This window comes from Lonchura striata, chromosome 3 (genome assembly GCF_046129695.1).
Source record: "Lonchura striata isolate bLonStr1 chromosome 3, bLonStr1.mat, whole genome shotgun sequence".
NCBI lineage: Eukaryota > Metazoa > Chordata > Aves > Passeriformes > Estrildidae > Lonchura > Lonchura striata.
In genome coordinates, this window is record NC_134605.1 from 57,869,228 (window position 1) to 57,889,834 (window position 20,607).

Genomic DNA, 20,607 nt, shown 5'->3' on the forward strand with positions numbered 1-20,607 from the left:
AGTATCAGCTGTGGACTTTGAACACCTGCCGACATTTAATCTGAGCTCATCTCATGTTATTGACTTTGTATTTCCAACAATGGCCTTAAGTTGTAATCAGTCAAATGTTGCATTAAGAATGGCATATTGGTATATGGTACAGTTGATAAACAAGGTTACTTGGTGCTACCCTCATATGTCTCTTACTCACTCTCTACTGAATTTTGAAAATGTGCAGAAGACTACATTCAGTCATGCAGGGTTGCTCAGGAACTGTACAATATTTTTTTAAAACAATCACTGTATTGCTTCAAATCCTACATTCCTGTGTTTTACTTATATGTTAGTTCTACTACTTGCTTAGTGATAGCCTTTTGAAAAGACACAAAACATGTTTTCCCCTACAGATTTAATCTTATACTTTTGTAAGTGTTATCCGCTGCTCTGAGTGCACAGGATCATTAAAGAAAAGCAGTGGTGCACGCATGTTGCCAATTAATGCATTTTTTAATGCATCACTTTAGGAGACTGGTACATCAGTCTGCCTAAGCATTTAGCTGGCTGGGGGGTTTTCCAGCAATTTCCTTTCCTGAAGATATCTGAGGGGCTTCATCTCTTGCTGAAAGCTGGAAACCCCAAAGTAACTGAAGAGCACATGGTTTTCTGCTTTGGCCTTATCCTTCACAAAGACCAAAATACATAAAAGGAGGGATGTATTTTGAGTGTTGGAATCCCACAGCATGATTTAACAGAGTTATTGGTGAAATCTAGGCCACTCTTGCTTTCCATAGCTGAAGTAGGATTTTTTCCCTCTCTAGTAATGCTGTTTTTTTACAGCATTTTTACTAATGAAGGTTTTTTACATTTTAAAGCAAGAATAGAGGCTGATAGGAGTCAGAATAATCCAATTCAGGTATCATAGTGCTCCTGCTGCTCATTGTGCCCACACAGAAGGTTCAGATGCATTTTGTGGATGCAGATTTAATAATGCCTAATTCAGATTAGCCAACATGCAGGATGTGACCACAGGTGTACTGGCGCATTCACTGCATATATAACCACATTTATGTTTGTGGGTGTTTGTCATCACATGCTATGTGCTTTTATACGACTTAATTTGTGCATCTGTTCTCTCTGTGAAAACCTACAGAATTTTACTACCTGGATAGGAAAAAAATGTCTCCCGACTTTGTAGCTAAGGTAGGAGCAATAGCACATTTTATAACCATCTTCTTGGCTTTCAGATGCAAATTCAATGCAGTGCTTTGGCTGGCATGTCCCTTAGGCCAGGTATCCGTGAATGAGGAAGGAAGGAGCAAGGACTGAAAATCAAGGCTGTGCAATAGAACAGCTATTTCAGCCCGTGTAAATTTTTAACTCTTGTTAGTTGCTTTGACTTTCTTGGTTCCTCCCTTTATTCTCTCCCTTATTCCTCCAGATATCTTAATATTATTGCTTCCCACCTACATTTCCCCGCAGAGAAACATTCCTGCCTGCCCGTCCGGCTGTGGGTTGCGGCCGCTGCTGCAGCCGCCTCCTCTGCTTCTAGTGCCCTGGCTGCCAGGAACTCCTGCGGCCAGCGCCACCTCCTTCCAGCCTACCTCACCTTTCATCGAGTGATGCCTTGCAGCATCGCTTCCCACGAGCAGCCTGGGAACAGCCCCCTGCTTGCCTCTTTCGTCAAGCCAGGCAGGAACAGCTTCTGGGCCAGCGGCCGAGCACTGCCTATACTAATATATATATATATATATATATATATATATATATATATATATATATATATATATATATATATACATGTCAGACTTCTGCTGAAATTAGGACAAATATGAAAAATATTAAATTATAAATTTTAATATTAAAATATTAAAAAATATTAAAAGGGTGTTGGTAATCTCTGCGCATCAGTTGCGGAGCAGATCAAACCAGCGATAGGCAGTTTTGTAGAGTTTTATTCAAATTATTATTCTTTGTCCCTGTTCACGCAGATCCTAAGAAATGCCGTCATGAAATAAACAGACTGTCCTTAAAGCCACAATGTGACAAGAGAGCACCTGACCCGCACGCTGTATTTTGCAGACAGATAATCCAGACGGGGCTGGCAGCCGGCGCTGCGCAGGCACCGGGTGTGCGGGCGGCGGGCACGGGAGAGCGCCCGACCCCGGCAGCCCCGGCCTGCCGGGCGGAGCCCTCCTCTCTCCGGGGAAGGAAAGGGGAAGGCAGGCAAGGGGCTGGGAAGGAATCAGCCAAGGCCACGCATCGATCGCGCCAGGGGGCGGCCCGGCCACGCCACCGCCCGCCCGGCCCCCGCGCTGTCCTCAGGTGCCCAGCGACGAATCCCGGCTCGGGCTCCGCGCTCCGGCCCCGCCCGGCGGCGGGCGAGGGGCGGGCCCGGCGCCGGCTCCGCTGTCGCTCCGCCCGCGGCCGCCGCTCCGCTCGGGCTCTCGCCGCTCCGCTCCGCTCCGCTCCGCGCCCACCGCCGCTGCTGCCGCCATGAGCGCGGATCCCGTCGTCTTCGTGTCCGCCGCCAGGACCGCCGTGGGTGAGAGGCGGCGGCGGTGGCGGATGCTCTCGGGGCGCCGGGCGGTGTCCGGGTGCTGAGCCGCTCTCTCTGTGTCCCCCCTCCCAGGGTCCTTCAACGGCGGGCTGTCGTCGCTCCCCGCGCACGAGCTGGGCGCCGCCGCCATCCGCGAGGTGCTGCGCCGGGCCGGGCTGGCCCCCGAGGAGGTGTCGGAGGTGATCCTGGGGCAGGTCCTCACCGCAGGTACGGCCCGCGGCCGGGCGCTCCCTCCCCGCGGCAGCATCCCTTCGGGGTGTCCCTTTGAAACGGCTCAGCTTCCGCCTTCCAGGGCGTTACACCTTGCCATTGGGGAGCACGGTTCCTTAACAAAGGACTTGAGAGGCATCTTCTCTCTGGGTGACCGAAAGGATGGGCTTTTGGAAAGCATGTTGTAGGAGATAGTTTGGTTTTTTTTCTAAATCCCTAAATTAGCCAACAGTGTATGTATGAATGTCAGTTTCTTTTCTTTGTTACAGCATCCTTCTCCCCTTGATCATCTCAGCTGCTAAATTTAACATCCTAAGTAATGATAACTGAGATTTTAAGGGCTAGGCCTGCATTTGTGTTTATCTGCAGGACCTGCAAGATTTTTTTATGCCATTTGTTTGGAGACAAATATTTGGTTTTAATGAAAATGTAACTGGCAGGGAATTGCTTATTTTGAACTTGCTCCCACTTTTTCCAGGGTAATGTTTAATCAGTAGAATCATAAGCAGCTTTGTATTTTAAACATGGAGGAAGGAAATATATATTTTTGTCTTAAAGATGATTCAGATTCCTCTGTATTTTCAGCTTGCTGAATGATGTGCTCTCCTTGTCCTTTTCTTTGTGTATAAAGAGCCTTGGCCTTGGGAGATGCAGATGAAGACTGTATTCTTTGAATATAGTGCTCCTATTATCTCCATCAAGATCACAACAAAGACTGGAAGCTTTCAGGTCCATCTGCATAGTTGTGCTTTTGGTTTCCATATGAATTTTCAGGGAAAGCTAACTGCTGGTGATGTACAGAAAATATCAAAAAGAAACTCTTCAGAAAGTAGCAATTTAAATGATTTCTCATCCTACACATACATCAGGCTAGGGCTGATCTGAAGTAGTGTTTCCTCTGACCTGGCATCAAAAGCAGAGTTGTAGATGTAAAACTATCAGTAGCAGGTATTTTTTGATTGATCTAAATGAGAGAGGTTATCTTTTATAGATGACTGCTGGGGACTTTTCTACCCACCAGCTAAAAGTAGGAGTGTGCTCTAAATTTTTGTGGAATCGGGATATTATGAACAGTGCCATAGCAGACGTTTGTGTTTTTAAGAGCAGACAAAAGCAAAATGCTTTTTGTTCTCACAGGTGCTGGCCAGAACCCCGTCCGGCAGGCCAGCGTGGCTGCAGGAATCCCATACTCCGTGCCTGCCTGGAGCTGCCAGATGATCTGCGGGTCGGGCTTGAAGGCAGTGTGTCTGGCTGCTCAGTCCATACTGATGGGAGACTCCAGCATCGTGGTCGCAGGGGGCATGGAAAGCATGAGCAAGGTAAAGCAGAGGGTTAGACTCACATTGCAGTGACGTCCTGGGAGCAAAGAGCCCGATGTTGAAACCCTGTGTTTCCAGGAGGCAGATCGAAAGGGTCGCTGTGCTTGCGAATGAATTTATATGTGCAACAGTTGACTTCAGTAGCACACTTCTTTTAAAAAAAGACTTCATACTGCAGCTACTGAAAAGATGCCCTGCAAACACACACTGCATTTAAAATTCCGTTTTCATTTCCATCTAGCCCTGTTGTGGTGAATGGTTTTCCCGTGACATATCACGATAGACAGGATTTTTGTATTGCAAGGAGCCCAGAGAAGGAACCACTGAAAATGTTATTGTTTGCCAAGCAATTAGAGCTTGGAAAGAAAGCAAAGCACTTTTATTTCAAGGTCTTCATCCCAAGGCTGTACTCAGGAATAGGTCTGAGCTGGTGATCTGATTCCCAAGAAACAGATGGCTTCTTCTGCCAGGGCTCAGCTGCCTGTGCTGAAAGTGATGTTAACATTCCCTGGCAGCAGAGTGCAATTGGGAACTACCTGGAGCAGGCTAGTAGGATGGGAGAGCTACAGCCATGTGGCCCAGGAATGATAGATTTGGTCTGTGGAGAGGAAACAACACTTGCAGTGCAGTGAGCTGTTATCTGGGGAGTGCATGGGCCAAATGGCATGCCAGCTGGCAGGCTCTGGAGGGACAGGCAGAGCGGGCAGCTGGAGAAACTGCCAGGATTTGGGATGGGTACCTCCAGCCACCAGGCAGGGTTCTGTCTCTGCAGTGGTCTGAATTGTGTACTGGAGATGTAAACATGTAACTCCTTTCAAAATACGCTTTTGCAGGCTCCTCATGTCATTCACATGCGAGCTGGGGTCAGAATGGGAGAGGCTTCCTTGCAGGACACCATAATCCTCGATGGCCTTACAGATGCTTTTTATCAGTATCATATGGGCATAACAGGTAAGTGATGACAGTCCGTAAAATGAAATGGTCAACTGAAAGAATTCACTGATAGGAAATTTCAGAAATCTAAAGTTACAGATAACGTGTTTTAAGCTGTCCTTATGTTGTAGTCAAGAAAAAGACAGGAATATGTAATACTGAAAGGTATTGAAGGCATTTGCCTTTTTTTTTTTGTAAAGCTGCTGCTTTGGGTTTCCCTTCTGTCTGAGCTAATCTCTCTGCATCTCTTCTACATCTGAGAAATTTAATTTCATAAAAAATAGAAATAAAATAATCCCTGTATGTAACTGGAGCATTCAGCAGCACAGTGAAAAGTGTACATAAAGTATCCTGTGGATATGTGTGGTTCTACAGCTTCAGGTTATTGCACCCTGGTTGGGATGGTCAGCCACCTGCTTATGAAACAGTGACTTCAGATCTGTTCCCTTTCTTCAAGTGGCTATAGAGAGATCTGAGCATAGTACTTCAGAGAAGCAACAAACTACAAAAGCTTGTTTGCATTTGTATTTAATTTGATAATATCATCTGGGAGGTGATTCCACACAGAAATTTTCACCCTCAAGTGAAAATACAGTAGAAAATAATGAGTAAACAAAATGAGGAAATCGGAATGAAAACAGTTCAACAAACTCAGCTGCTTGCTGCAACAATTATTGATTACATTTCTGCTTGCAATTTTGCAATTTAAAATTTTGGTATTTCCTGATGGTGGTTTGCATTTTGTTCCCATTTCAGCTGAAAATGTGGCCAAGAAGTGGCAAGTCAGCAGAGGGGAACAAGACCAACTTGCTGTACAGTCACAAAACAAGGCAGAGGCAGCACAGAAAGCTGGCTATTTTACAAAAGAAATTGTTCCTGTTCTTGTACCTTCTAAAAAAGGTAGGTGTGAATGGATAGTGTGAGCTGATTTTAAAGAAAAAAAAATATATTTTCTGCTATGTCTCCTGTAATCAGTGGATGGTTTCCCACTTACACAGCCTTTTTGTAAGCATGTGGCCTGTTAATCTGTTTTTCAGCTTTCAGTGGTTATATTTTAAATAAGAGAGAAACAATGCAAATGTGGAATATCTTGGTGTAGCATTCTGCAAATAGTATATTTTATTGGAGATAACAGCCTAGACAAAGCACTGACTTAACATGGACTTGGATATGGTACCAAAATCAGTGGTTTTCCTTTTCTTAAGACTCCTGCTGCACCAAACTTGAAACAGTCATATTGATCTGGCAAACGTTGCCCACCTAGTAAAATACAGAGTGACAATAATTAGGGTTACTAGTTAATATGTAACCAGGTTACTTATAATGGGTGTGTTTCTCTTTAGATTTGTGAGGGATATAAACAGACCTATTAAAATGCTTGAGCCAAGTTTTGTTTCTAGAGCAGGGGAATTCCCCAGCTCCTTGTGAGGTAGATGCAAAAACTGAATATTCCAAAACGAAATCAAGAATCAGTTCTTCAACAATTCGATTGAACAGACCCTGCAGAAAATGTCCTGGCATTAGGCTGGCTACAAACTATTTCATGATACCAGTTTAGATGATAATATTCAATGACACTTGACTAGTCTTTATAAAAAGATTACCAGAAGTATAATTCGAAATATAGCCTTCTGCTGAAAGAGAAGGTATTGCATTAGGAACAGTAAGAACAATAGTGACTTGCACAACTAGATAGCTAATGTTTGTCATAGAAAACCTGAGCTGTCTGCCCTGCTAGAAGGAGCTGGAGGGTTGCAGCCATTTGTTAAACTGCTTTGAGTTGGCAGCTGTCTCCAGCGTAAGAATGACTTGAAAGGAATATGGTGTATATTCCCAGTCAGCACGTTGTTTTTGTTGTCTTTCTGTTCAAGATGTGTTTGTGTGATTAAGCACTCTTGTGAGCATAATGCTCTGTTTTGCAGGTCCTATAGAAGTTAAAATAGACGAACACCCTCGACATGGGAGCAACCTGGAAACAATGGCAAAGTTAAAGCCCTGTTTCTTGACAGATGGAACTGGGACAGTAACAGCAGCTAATGCTTCAGGTTGGTCCATCTGGCTTAAATGAAATGGAAAATAACAGTGCTGCTTGTGGCTCAAGACAGAGTCTCTGTGAGGGGTGTGGCTGCTGTGTGGTCACTGCTTTGCAGGAAATGGCAATGTGTTTGTTAACATAGGTAGAACTCAATTTTCGATGTGGTGGAGGATTTCTTTATGGAGTTGTCTTTTGTTTCATTGTTTTCTACAAAACAGTACAAGAGTTTGGACAATAACAGTAGCATTTGATAGGTTGGAATATTTCCTTTTAAAACTAAGGGTTTCTGATTCTGCAGGTTTGGACAGTGGAAAACTTAACGATTCATGTTTGAAAATGTTACTCCTGTGGGACTGCCATAAGCAGCTTTTAAACATCTTCCTGTGTCCTTATTCTTCCCCTTACAAAGCCTGCCAAAGTCTTATGTACTTCTTTTTCAGATTGTGCTTTGATTATTCCACCTGCTGCTTTCCAAATAGAATCACAAATGTGTCACATTTACAGCAGTATAGTTTCTAGTATTTGTGGCAGAGAACAGACTTGCTGGTATGAGCAGTACTGACATAAACCAGTAAAATGTGATTTTTGTTTTGGCTAGATTGTGATTTTATCCAAGCAGGAGAAAGTGGTACAGTAAAACCATAATGTCCAAACAATACATACAAGTTGGTTGTTATTCCACAGGTTTAAATGATGGAGCTGCAGCTGTTCTTTTAATGAAGAAATCGGAAGCTGCTAGGAGAGGTCTTATGCCTTTGGCTCGGATTGTATCTTGGGCTCAGACAGGTATAGATCCATCTATTATGGGAGTAGGGCCCATTTCAGCAATAAGGAATGCTGTAAGTAATCACTTATCTATGTATCCATGATGCTAAAAATCTTGGTTATAATTGCTTTTTGTTTTCTGGCCATGTCTTGGTTTTACCCTGTTCTAAAGAAAACTTAGTAGGAACAAAGTAAACTATGTGAAAAACAGACTCAAAATAGTGTAGTATACAAATTAGGAATCCTACTGCTACTAGGCTAGTACCTACTTGCTGGAAAAAGAAAACCCAAATGCATCTGTGTATAAATAGACTTCAGAGCATAAACTAGTCAGGTTTGTGGAAGGATACCTAGATAACCTAGGAGGCTAAAGATCAAATTTCAGGTATGTGTGTGACTAACCTAATTCAGTGATTTGGTTCTGATGCTGTGTCTGGCCAGGTTAATTTTCAGATCATTGCCTGAATGTATTTACAATAGTACAACACTGAGGGAAGGGTGCCCTTCGTGTTCCAGTTTGGCCTGCAAAGAGCTTGGAGCTTACAAATTGGATTCCTTCCAGTTGTAACTAAACAGGAAGGTGCATTCCAAAACCACATCTAACATGCTCAGAGCATTACAGCACCCACCGATGGTGCTGTGTTCAGTCCACAGGACAAGGTTCTCAACATGCCACTGGGCAGCCCTGCTGGTACCACACTGCTTGTTAATACACCCATAACCCATGGCAACCCCAGCTGATTATCTGTTAAAGCTTAGCTATGAAAGTGAGCATGAAAAGAGCTAAGAACAGGTTTGTTTTAATATTCCTTTTTTTGTTTTAATACTGTGTAAAGGCTTTCTTTTGTCCACCTCTGAAATGTCCTGGTGATGTGGAGGTCTAACTTGAATTCTCCCAAGCTCTGTGGCTTTTGACAAGAAAACCAGAACTGTAATGCTAAAGCTTTTTCTTACCAGCTCTCAAACTGTTCTTTTAAATGAAGGGTGCAATAACTGTAATACATTACAGTTTTCATATAAACTCTGGGACAGACACGCTGTACCAATAACTATATACATACTATGAAAAGGGCACACTTACTTCATAGAGCATGATCCTAATAACACTGAAGTCATGGCTTCAATCCCTTTATGGGCCATTTACTTAAGAGTTGGACTTGATGATCCTCATGGGTCCCTTCCAGCTCAGAGTATTTTGTGATTCTGTGATTAAACTTTGTGTGTTATCAAGTGTTCACACCCTCCATGAATTACGTTTATTACTTCAAAATTTTAGAGTAGAACTTTATAGTAAGAGAATGACTATAGTATACATTACATGTTACAATAACATTGTGTATCTCAAGCTTTTCCCAGAAGAATGGGATACTCCATACTATCTATTTTATCTAGTAGAAAAAGGCTCTCCTCCTTGACTGTAGCCTCAGAGGTACACCAGTCTGGCTAGCCTAGGTTGTGAAACATCAATGGTGATGATTCTGTTGATAAAGTATTACTGTTAGAAACAAAGTGAGTGGAAGTACAAATTTACATATGTGAAACATGCCTAAGCGTGTACCAGAGTAGGCAATTGCATCACAAGTTTCTCAAGTGAAAACATGAGCCAAACCATCTTCCAAAACAGTCACCTGTGAAAAGCTTAAAGTGCCAGCTTTCAGTGTAAAGGCAGGAGAGACTGGACAAATCAGATGTGGCACTGATCACTAATGGTTGACACCTCACTATTTCCTGTGTAAAAGTTGCTGTTAATAGAGACTCCCTAATGGAGTCAAGAGTATGTCCTAAAAAAATTGCTTTTAATCTGTTAAAGCCTGCTTCTGAATTCAGTGCTTCTTGTAGTAAGGGCACCAGGTATAGTTTGATTCTCACAATTGCACCACCACTGCTACAATGTGTAAAATTAGTCAAGATTTTTATGAGAAGCCAGCATTATTCCAGCTAATTGTACTGACTTAGCTCACACTGAAGCCTGTACTCTTCAAGAATTCTGTCATCAACACTGGCTATAAAAATTGTTTTCCTTTAATTTTTTTAAAGTGGTAGCTTCAATTTACATCTTATGAAAAGCTTCCTCTGGTGCTAAGGAAGAGCTAAAAGATAATAAGGTCCTATTTGCACTGTTTTCTCAGATTGACAAAGCTGGCTGGACTCTGGACCAAGTTGACCTGTTTGAAATTAATGAAGCCTTTGCATCATTATCTGTTGCAATAGCAAAAGAACTGAAAGTAAATCCAGAAAAGGTAATGATTTGTAGGATGGCATTAGTTTGCCTCCTGTAATTCAAACTTGTCCCATACTGTGCATGTGGATCCTAAGGATGAGCACAGCTCTCTTGCAATCCCTTTGGTGTAAGCAAACAGGGTGGGAGCCCCTGCAGGCATTTCCTCACACTGCTGTCTGCTGGCTTTGCTAGCAGATAGTTTCCCAACTGAACAAGTCCCAGTGTTGTTGCAGTGGATTTTTATGAAAATCTAGGCAATTGCTTAAGCATACTTAATTCAGAATTTGAAAATGCTGCTGCAGTTGTATTTGCCACAGTATTTTTTCAGTGATGGCAAAAAAGCAATGGGTATTATTCCCCCCTCCCTAAATTCATCTCTTATTACCAACTATTGCATTCATATGCTTTTTCTCATATGAAGTGATGTTTGGGGTTTCAAGCTCACAAATAATTAAGGGCTAGATCCCAGTGAAGTTATGTTGAAAATCAGCTAAGCCTTAAATGTTGACTGTCTATGTTGGTTTTTTTTTTTTAGATCAATATACAAGGTGGAGCTATTGCTCTTGGTCACCCTTTGGGCGCTTCTGGTTGTCGCATCCTTGTAACTCTTCTATATGCACTGGAACGAACTGGTGGAAAACGTGGTGTTGCTGCTCTCTGTATAGGAGGAGGAATGGGAATAGCCATGTGTGTTGAGAGATAAATGTGAGGGAATTAATGAACAGCTAGCATGAACTAGCTTTGAAACATTTTACTAATAAACTTGTTATAACATTTTAACAGCTCACATTATGTTTGTTTTGCCTAAAAGTAAATAAGCTTACACCATTACTTTTTCACACTCAATCACTGACTTGACGGAGAGGTCAGTGGTTACTGCAGGCATACTAGTTACTACACACTAGATAAAGCCTAAATTCTCACTGCAAGGACCAAGCTTGCTTCCAAAAATTAAGTTTGTTCACAAGAAAATAGCAGCAACATTCAACCACTTGTTTTATTAACATTTTAGTTATAAGAGTGGGAAGTGTAAGCGAAACAAACATAAATAAAGCCTAAGTTATTCTTCAAGTGCTCCAGACTGAACTGCATCCTCATAGCACCCTCCTCTCTCTTCTTTAGTTTCAGGGTGCAGTTTAATAAGATCATCAATTCGAAGAATAGTAATTGCAGCTTCTGTTGCAAACTTGAGGCTCTTAGTTTTGACCATGGTTGGTTCAAAGACACCAGCTTGCTTGTTATCACGAGGTTTTCCATTGATCAAGTCAAGACCAATCCTGCAAAGAAGGAATGCTGTCAGATGGAGAGGGAGAAACAGCAGAAATAGACAGCTGGGAGTATGCTGGGTGACTACTACTTCATTACAGCAATACATACACCTGACTGAAGGGCAGGGGCAAAGGAGTTTACTGATAACATACTTTTTGTTTTGTTTTTTTTTGCTATGCAAATCACAGTTCAGTAAACTGGGAGAACAAATTTTCATCTAGGTCACCAATACACAAAACTTTTACCAGCCTTGTACCAGACAGATACTTGCCATTTCAGATTTTTCCGATCTGGGTTAACTTGAGCCTCATTGTGGAATGCTCTCAACTTTGCAACAAGATCTGTGGCATCCTGAGCAGCATTTACTGCCAATGTATTTGGAATTACTAAGAGAGATCTTGCAAATTCTGCTATTGCAAGTTGTTCACGTGATCCCTAGAAAAAGGAAGTAATTTATAAACTGATAGCTACAACAAAAGAGGAAAAAATACAGCCACAATCAAGAACAGCACTAATAGATAGGGGTTTTCACATGCAAAACCTCTGTTTCAGTCAAAAAAACCATAGAATTTAATTGTAAGAGAAATAACTCATATACTTCATTTTAAAGAACCATTACATTCTGTAAGATGATCAGGTTTTCATGAACCACACAAATGATTTCTAGTAAATAAAAATAAACGCTTGGAGATTCATGGTTCAAGTCTAACTTCTACACACTGCTGGCTTCTTTGTACAAGACTTACCATACTGGTTGCATAATTTTCAAGATATATTGAAAGTGCTGCCTCAACAGCACCGCCGCCTGGAACAACAGACTTGGATTCCAAAACCCTTTTGACAACACAGAGAGCATCATGTATAGATCGTTCCATTTCATCACACATGAAGTCATTGGCTCCTCGTAAGATAATTGATGCTGAAGTACGAGCCTTTGTACTAAAAAAAAAGCAGTCAGAAGTCAGCTGTGTTGGATGGAATCTATATTAAAATTCTTCTTGGCAATTTTTTTCTTCTAAAGCAAAGTTCAGTTGAGCCTCATTATTTCAACATTTAAAAGAAAATCTTAACATTGTTATGTCCCCTTGCAGGATACATACATTTTAACTTAGTCAGCATTTTATTTTGTAACATGCATGCATCTAGTTTGAATTTCAGTCTTTTAAAAGAAAGCCACCTGTCAAAGTAAGGTGACAAGATGTTTTCCCATCAAAGAGGGGAAAGTTCGATAGTAAGAAAGACCCCTTTTGCACTGCCCTCAAGTAAGTTCATGACTGCCACTGTTACAGAAAAGGCTGTCACATGGAGCTGACACAAAAGTGCCATGGGCAAAGTGTGTCATTCAAGCCCAAATGACACCACAGGAACATGAACACCCAGAAGGCACACTGAAGAATTGGAAAAGTTATTATCCAATGTATGCTCTCGTTAAATGAATTGATGTTTAAGTCTTCAGGTACCAGACAGCAGTGACAGCAGCACAAGTGAACACTGTCTTTCACTACAGATGGAAAGATTTAGCTCACACCTCTTTATTCAGATGAAATTACTCAGATGGTACCTATTTCCCTTTACCATCTCGAAAGGGAAGCCAGTTTAGAAACATTTGTTTATAAACAAAAATTTAAATAAAAACTGCCTAGCAATCTGATTGTCTCATACTGCAGTTCACAAAATTCATCCAGCTGCAGCAGAAGAGATTAAATACAAATACTTTTACCTCTAATTTGCACTGGATTTGTGTATAACTATTCTTCCATATGTATAACTACTCCAACAACTCAGATAGCATGAAGTAAATAAATGGAATTTTATCTCAAACTTAGTAGAGAACATATACAAAAGTATTTTTAAAAGGTTCCTTACTTCTTGATTAAAATCAGCTCATCATCACAGATTCTCTCTTGAATCACTTCCTCTGCCTGTCCCAGCATTAATGCCTCAAAACTCTCCTCACCTTCAAGGTTTGCAAGGGTTGAACATATGGTTGCTTTAACAAACAAACAAAAAAGTGAAGTTAACATTCAATTCCTGTACATCGTCCTTTGCCCACTTCTCAGAATAGGTGTACAGAAAGAAAAGCAGAAATAAAAGCTGTGTTGAATAGATTTTTCTTAAACAACACTCCTAGTTCTCAGGCAGCAATTCAGTATTTCTGCTTGCAACTGATGAACTGACTACTCCTTTTATTTAACTTTTACAGCACTTCTTTTTTCACAGCCAAGTTCCTATGCTTTACCACAATGAAAATATTTTCTTCCAAATTTAAAAACTGTCATATAAAAATATGTACAGGGCCAGATTTTTTTAAAAGTATGATTTAGTGATTTAGGAGTTCTTTATTCGTCTTGAACTATCTAAACAATGTACTTAACTGTCTAAACAGAGGCTTATGAATGCACGCATAATAAAGATTTCTAAATAAAGACAGATTATGGCTCCTATTTCCACAAAAGGCCAGTCTTCACAGTTCAAGGCAGCTTCTTCTCCTCCCACGGTAAATCTTCAACAATCAAGTCTTACAATACTACTACTTTGACAAAGGTTACCTAAAAGCAACAGTAAAGCCAAAAAGAAGTGGCTCAGCTTTACTCACCCTGGCTTTGAATGTTAGGAAGTTGAATTTTAAAAATGAATTAACAAATACCTTAACAACAGCTTCTACTTTTAAGAATACATTTATAAACCAGTTATTCTTATACAGACATACCTCCTGATGCCTTAGCAATCCGCTTAAGGTCCTTTTTTATGACTCTTCGTACTGCCATGGCTCCAGCATCAACAAAGTATTTCAGACACATATCATCAATACCTCCAGTGGTGAGAATAACATTGGCACCAGTGGCCAGAATCTTCTGGATTCTTTCTTTGGTGATATCTGACTCTCTGCAAGATTAACGTCAAAGTTATAAAAAGGTATTAAAAAATATACCATCACATCTTGTCAGCCAACTTCCTGAAACTTTAATGCAGAGCTCTGCAAGAATGGACTACTGCAAAAACATACTTGCATTTCTTGAAAACTGACTTAATACTAGTTCTGTTTCCAAAAGTGAAGGCTTCTTCCATTACTATTTGGTATTGGTGGGAAATGTTAACATTCAAAATGTTTTTTACCTCTTGCACTCAGCCAAAATTACACTGAGGCACCTCAACTGAAGAGACCAAATCAAGCCTGTGAAACCCCCACTGCCTCAGTTATTCAATCTTCCACACACCTCTGCCTTATCTGGTCCAGCTTCTCAGGGTCTGAGATAACAACCTGAACACCAAGCTTCATTTTTGCTTTCTGCAGGCTGAAGTCAAGGCATGCAATCTTTGCATTAACTATTCTCTTGGTCATACCTGTTAAGAAAAATAAGCAAGAAGGATTTCATCAAACTGATTGAACAGAACATCAAGTCAGCATTAGAGATTAAAACTAATGTTACTTTCACCTTTCAGATTTGTACTGTTTGCTTCTACATCTTCAGTTCTGCCCTACTGCAGAAAAATGCCAATCGAGACTTTAGTGTGTTACCTTTTTACATACCCTTTCCCCAAAATGTGAATGACCATGATAATCTGACCTATTGGCCTCATATCCTCTAAGTCACCTAAACACAGCACAGTTCTATTAAATCGAACAGTTCCCCACAAACTTGGCAGTGGTTCCCCACAAGGGAAGCATTTAAGTACCACAAGCCCACAATGCTACTTTGCTGACACTGATCTAGGGAAACTACAGCAACTCACCAACACTTTGTGGAGGAGCTGGCAGGCTCTAGTCTAAGAAACACTGGTGAAATGTAGTATTTTGTGTTCGTTTAATTTTTCTGGAACTGAAAACCCACGTGACTTGCAAGGAACACAGCCAGTAAGCAGAGTGACACAGAAAGATGAAGAGGACTGGGCTGACACAAAAGGTTTCTGAAACACAGCCTGTTCTTACCCTGAGAGCCCACCACGCAGTTCAGAGCGTAACCGTTCACAAGCATGCTCTCTTTCTGGCTGCGGCCGTGGGCCTTCAGAACATTAACCGAGTTGATGGGGTACCGAGCCTGACCCTTCTGGTCTGTGTATTTAACTGCCAGCGCCGCATCAACCACCATGTTAGCAAAGAAATCACCATCACTGAAAGGCTGTTTGTTAAGGTTTAAACTGAAGAAGGAAACTAGTATTATGCTTAAGGGAAAAAAAAAAACCCAAAACAAACCATGAACAGAAATAACTGACAGTGCCCAAACTAAGTTTCCAAAAAAGAGCTTCAGAAAGGCATGTACGTACTAGCTCTCCTTACCACTGTCTTAAAAGAAGAGTTATTCTAAAAGCTGAAACACTAGTAGGAAATTATGACAGACTAGTATGAAACCTGCATTTTATGTACCTTTTGTTGCTAAAGAAAAATATGTATCCTATGGTCAGTCTGCACAAAAGCTAAAAATGAAGGTTTTTCCCATGCCCATGTAGTAAAATTCCACTTTCTTTCCTCTGACTCACTCGCAGATACTTCTGCAACACATTCTTCTCTTCATACAACTCTTTATCTAGTCTCCCTAACAAGCAAAGCAATTGTTAGGAAACAATACCCTTTTAAAAGCTATCATGAAGTGCCAACCCAGGTTTAAATAAATTGGGAAAAGTTTGAACATGCTTTCCCATGCCAGGTCACAATACCTGTAAAATGCCTGTTATAAACACAACAGCTTCAATACTGTGTTGCGTTCATAAAAACTGCTGCCACGGATATTACAGCCTAGCTACTGAAGCTCTCTAATCATCCATTCTCACTTCACTCACTTGATCAATTTAAAGGATACACTCCTATAATTTTCGAGGACATTGATGTTTTAGCAGCATTAATCAGGCACTCCCTGCCCAACTCATCTGTGTTAATAACAAGATTTTCATTGATGTATCGAACAGCTTCCCTGTAAAATAAAGACAAATACACTGGTAAAGAACCACCCCCACAGAGAGAAAAAGTTACATGATTTCAGCTCTTCTAAATGTTACCTCAAAGAACAAAGGGGTAAAATCAATTGCTCTCCAAGGACAGTAACGTGGCTGTCATTCCTTTACATGATTACACAAATGCAATTTTAAAAATAGAAAACCCACGAGAAAATCCAACCCAAACCAACCAAAATCCCAGAACCCCTGCAAAAAAACACCATATTCGGCTTGGCACCAAAAGATCTGTATTAATGCAGTCACAAAATGCTGAAATTCAACTGTATCAGTTTCTTACTTGCAGGCAAGTCTGTATCCACCAATAATGGAGGTAGGATGAATTTTCTGTTTCACCAGCTCATCTGCATTTTTGAGAAGTTCTGCAGCAATAATTACCTGTTTGAAATACAAACACTAAATATGTGCATTCCACATAAGCAAAATAACTACCTTGTACAACATAGAACTAAAACCAGTTTATGATATGAAGTGAGAGCTACCTAATTCCAACCTCCACCAAGGTATCTAAAGTCTCAGGCAAGTTTTCAACACACAATATCCTTGTTTGTACTTCAAGTCTTTCAGTTGTTAAAAATTAAAAACCTAAATTCAGCCTCTATGACCACCCTTCAAGATAGGAAATATCAATAATGAAACAGAGGTGAGCCAATTCCCTTCCAGAGTACCACTTTTCATATGGAAACTAGCATCTATGGAAAATACCAACTATAAACACTGACTTTTGATATATCTGCATGTAAAACTTGCTACATACCACTGAGGTGGTCCCATCACCAACTTCTTTGTCCTGCAGGTCTGCCAGCTCACAAAGGACTTTTGCAGCAGGATGTTCCACTTCTAGCAGTTTCAGAATGGTCGCACCATCATTAGTAATGGTCACGTCCTAATTTTCAAAAATCAAATGTGCCTATGAGGTATATTTTTATTACACTTTCACTGCTTTCATAATGTTCATACAAAATTAAAATAATGATTCTTTACCATTACCCATAAAATAACCACTGATAACAAAACATCCCTGCTTCTTTTTAACCAGGAGTCCTATTCTAGCAATAGAAATGTTACCATCACAGAATCTGCACCGTCTTTTGATCAGAAAAGCCTTTATGTTACAGAAACTCAAACATTTTGCAAATACTGGGTAAGTAGTCACCCAATGACTTCCTTCCAACACAGTATTTTATTATGTCAGCCTAGAAAATTACAAACTTTCTTCAATTGCTTTAAATATTTTAAAATACAAAGTACTGCTTAAAATTTTGTTATGATTTTTTTTTGTTATTTCTCCTGATTTGGAGACTGGGATATACAAGTCAGCACTCGTTAAACCTGACTTAAATGGTAAAACTCGCCTCTTGCAATCTGACCCATGTTTTAAGTGGTTACAAGGACTTACCTACAGAAATTAAATAACTGTAACACATATATTACCACCACAATAGATGAAACTACAACAATGTAACATACATTACACAATACTCAATTTTACTTCAGTTCTCCTATCCCTCTCAGGATAAAACAGGCATATGCACATTAGGCCTATGAAGCACACTAAATGGAAGCACTTTTACATAGGAATACAAGTCCTCCTGACACTTCTTAAAGTAACATTACTTACCCCAATATCATCCACCAACATCTTATCCAGACCAACTGGCCCAAGAGAGCTCTTCACAATATTGGCAATAGCAGATGCAGCAGTAACTGAATAAATGAAAGGAGTAAAAAAAAAAAGTTTTATCCTCCCAGCTTTAGTATCATTCTCAGGAATTTGACAACAAGTGATCTAACCTAGTATTACATTTCAGCCTATCTAACCTAAAGCTTTACCTCACTTTGCTAGGCTTGCTGCTCTAAAAAAATACAATCTGCACCAAACCTCACTCTTTCTTCCTATCTGGTTTAGCTAGCTAACCTGGCAAAACTGACTGACCCGAAAAAGAATGCTTTCTCTGCTGTCCGTGGAAGATGGAGGACAGGACTGAGGTCAGAACTGCAGTGGTGTTAACATTAAGAGGGTTGGTAGCACTGCTGCTTTTAACTGCAGCAAGCAGTGCCACAAGATTTCACTCTCATTTAGTTCTCAGCTCTGGGCAGACAGAGGACATCGGCATCACCACGCATCCATTAATAAAACATCTTTTGGTCCTTATCAGGCCTGTCAATAAAACAAAACATTTATTTCTGCGACTAAGTCACCTAAAAATGACTTTTGAGTCACTACTAAAACAACACAAAGCCTCTAAAACACTGGCTCATTTAAAGGTTGTTCTGCCATTTTCATATAGGAAAAAGATACAATCAACCTTTTCCTTCAGACCATGGCAAGTTTTTCTCTATCCCACAAGCATAGCCACTTAATCTAGAAATTGAAAAAGTGGTAGTTAAATGGGAACAGTTGTAACTCAGAGACTGTCAAACAACACAACAATTTCTTCTGCTTAGGAGGATTAACGGCAGCTTTCTGGGCGAAATAAGGTTGTACCAAAGGTGCCATTATCACGTGGAATCTCACTCGTGAATTAAGGCAAGGCTCAATTTTAAGTAGTTGCCTGAAGTACCATTAGAGCTACAGAAAATAATCTCAGTTTCATTGGGAAGCATGTTTTGGCTTCTTCCTTTGTCTTTTGTCTACTCAGAATCTGAGATCGGTCTCAGAATTTGCAGCCTTCTCCCAGGACTGGGGGTACAATCCTGAGCAATGAGTAAGACGTTTCAGAACCACAGTTCGAGACACGCATTTGGAGGCTGGTCCCCACTTTGCTGGGCAGCGGGGACCTCCCCCAGCAGCATCCCCTGCAGGCCCGCAGGCTCTGGCGCCACGCGGTCGGGACGGGGCAGAGCGAGCTCCGAGCAGCAGCCGCAGCCGCCCTGGCCCGGTGCTCGCTGCTCCCAAGGGACGGAGGGCGGGGGAGGCGGGACCGCGCCGCCACTCAGACTCATGGAATGGGATGGCGTGTGCTCCTCTTCCGCCTGCCTCCCTCCCTCCCGCCATCCCTCCTTTGTTCCCTCCCTGCAGCCAGCAGCGGCCCAGGACGGAAGGAATCTGTCCAGAGGAGCGGCGGTCCCCGGGCAGCCCGGGGCGGGTGAGCACATGGCAGAGGTGACCACGGCCGCGCCATGTTCGCTCCCCGCCGCCCCTCCCTTCTCCCGCCGCTCCCCCGGCGGGGCGCGCCGCCGTTACCGTTTTGCGTGCGGACCGTGTCACCGCTGGTCCGCTCGCCGAACACGGCCAGGGGCCCCTCCATGGCGGACATCTCCCCGCCCGGGCGCGGCGCCACACGCACAGGGAAGGGACGGGAGCGCGCCGAGAGGCGGGATGGCCGGGGCGGCGCGAGGCACGCTGGGAACGCGCCCCGCGGCGCGCGGGGGCGGCGGGGCGGGGCACGCCCCGCGGGGGCGGGGCCGCCTCCCGAGCCTGCCCAATCCCGGGGCGCGGCACCGCCCGGCCTCGGGCCGCGATTGGCGGGCGCAGCTGAACAAAGGAGCCGCGAGACGGGGCGGGGCCAGCGGGGCTCTTCCACGGGCTTCTAGAAGGTGTCGCGGGCCGGGGCGCGCAGGCGCGGGGAGTGCCGCGGGGCAAGGCGGGGGCGCGGAATGGCGCCCGCTGCCCGGCGCTGGGAAAGACCCGCCTTCCTCAAGTGGGGACCTCGGCATGCGTGGTCGTAACTGTGCTTCTCAAACACGTTACCCATTGCTCGGGATTGTACCCGATCCCTGGGGGAAGGCTGCAAAGAGACCCGAGACAAATCTAGGGTTCTGAGATGGTAAAAAAGGAAGAAGCTGAAGACCTGCTTCCTGGACGTGAAAAACGCCAATCACTTGGTTTTTAAAATTTTAAAAGTTAAATAATAATAAAATGGTTATAAAAATAGTAGTGCAATTAGAGTAATAAAGTTTATAGTTTGGACAATTGCAAGACAATAAAAAGCAAAGAATTATGGATGTCCAGATGCTCTTGGATACTAAGTCACAAAAAGTATACCTTGTGAACAAAGGAATAACCTTAAAAGCAATAGCCTGTTGCATATTCATATATCTTTCATACATTCATATATACATGCATATATCTTATGCATACATTCTATTTAAAAAAAGAACTCTCTCTTGTATGTCAACTGTTTCCTTTAATCCCCAAGGTGTCTTAGAGTCTGAGCAAGGCCTGAAGAAATTCGTTTCTTCTGATAAGAAAACCATAAATTCCTTTTCTTTGGAAGATTTAGGTATTCCTGGAAGCGAGTATCTCATTCCTAAAAAAAAAAAACAACTCCCCCCACATACATAGTCTCTATTTTAACATTATGTTGGAACTTAAAACTATTTTTAACACAATACTTAAAAGAATTAATACAGCATAACTTTCTAA

At 42.0% G+C, this 20,607-nt stretch overlaps 2 protein-coding genes and 1 non-coding gene across 3 annotated transcripts; 1 reads left to right on the forward strand and 2 right to left on the reverse strand.

Annotated features, from left to right (window-relative positions):
* Positions 1-2,403: 2,403 nt before the first annotated feature.
* On the forward strand, positions 2,404-10,806 carry ACAT2 (acetyl-CoA acetyltransferase 2). Its single transcript, XM_021540637.2, has 9 exons — positions 2,404-2,521; positions 2,609-2,743; positions 3,884-4,065; positions 4,899-5,016; positions 5,755-5,898; positions 6,921-7,043; positions 7,718-7,872; positions 9,928-10,038; positions 10,555-10,806. The coding sequence occupies exons 1-9, from the start codon at positions 2,473-2,475 to the stop codon at positions 10,720-10,722; spliced, it is 1,185 nt and encodes a 394-aa protein (XP_021396312.1). The 5' UTR covers positions 2,404-2,472; the 3' UTR covers positions 10,723-10,806.
* Positions 10,807-10,991: 185 nt separating this feature from the next.
* TCP1 (t-complex 1) lies at positions 10,992-19,604 on the reverse strand. The gene is made up of 12 exons (XM_021540636.3): positions 19,426-19,604; positions 17,860-17,945; positions 16,996-17,124; positions 16,519-16,616; positions 16,088-16,198; positions 15,220-15,401; positions 14,507-14,633; positions 13,999-14,174; positions 13,155-13,278; positions 12,035-12,227; positions 11,560-11,723; positions 10,992-11,296 (listed from the first exon to the last, which is right to left on the reverse strand). Exons 1-12 carry the CDS (start codon positions 19,496-19,498, stop codon positions 11,080-11,082), a joined length of 1,680 nt encoding a protein of 559 aa, XP_021396311.1. The 5' UTR covers positions 19,499-19,604; the 3' UTR covers positions 10,992-11,079.
* Positions 18,502-18,637, reverse strand: LOC116183522 (small nucleolar RNA SNORA29). Its single transcript, XR_004148154.1, has one exon. It is a non-coding gene; the product is annotated as a small nucleolar RNA SNORA29 (small nucleolar RNA).
* Positions 19,605-20,607: the final 1,003 nt, after the last annotated feature.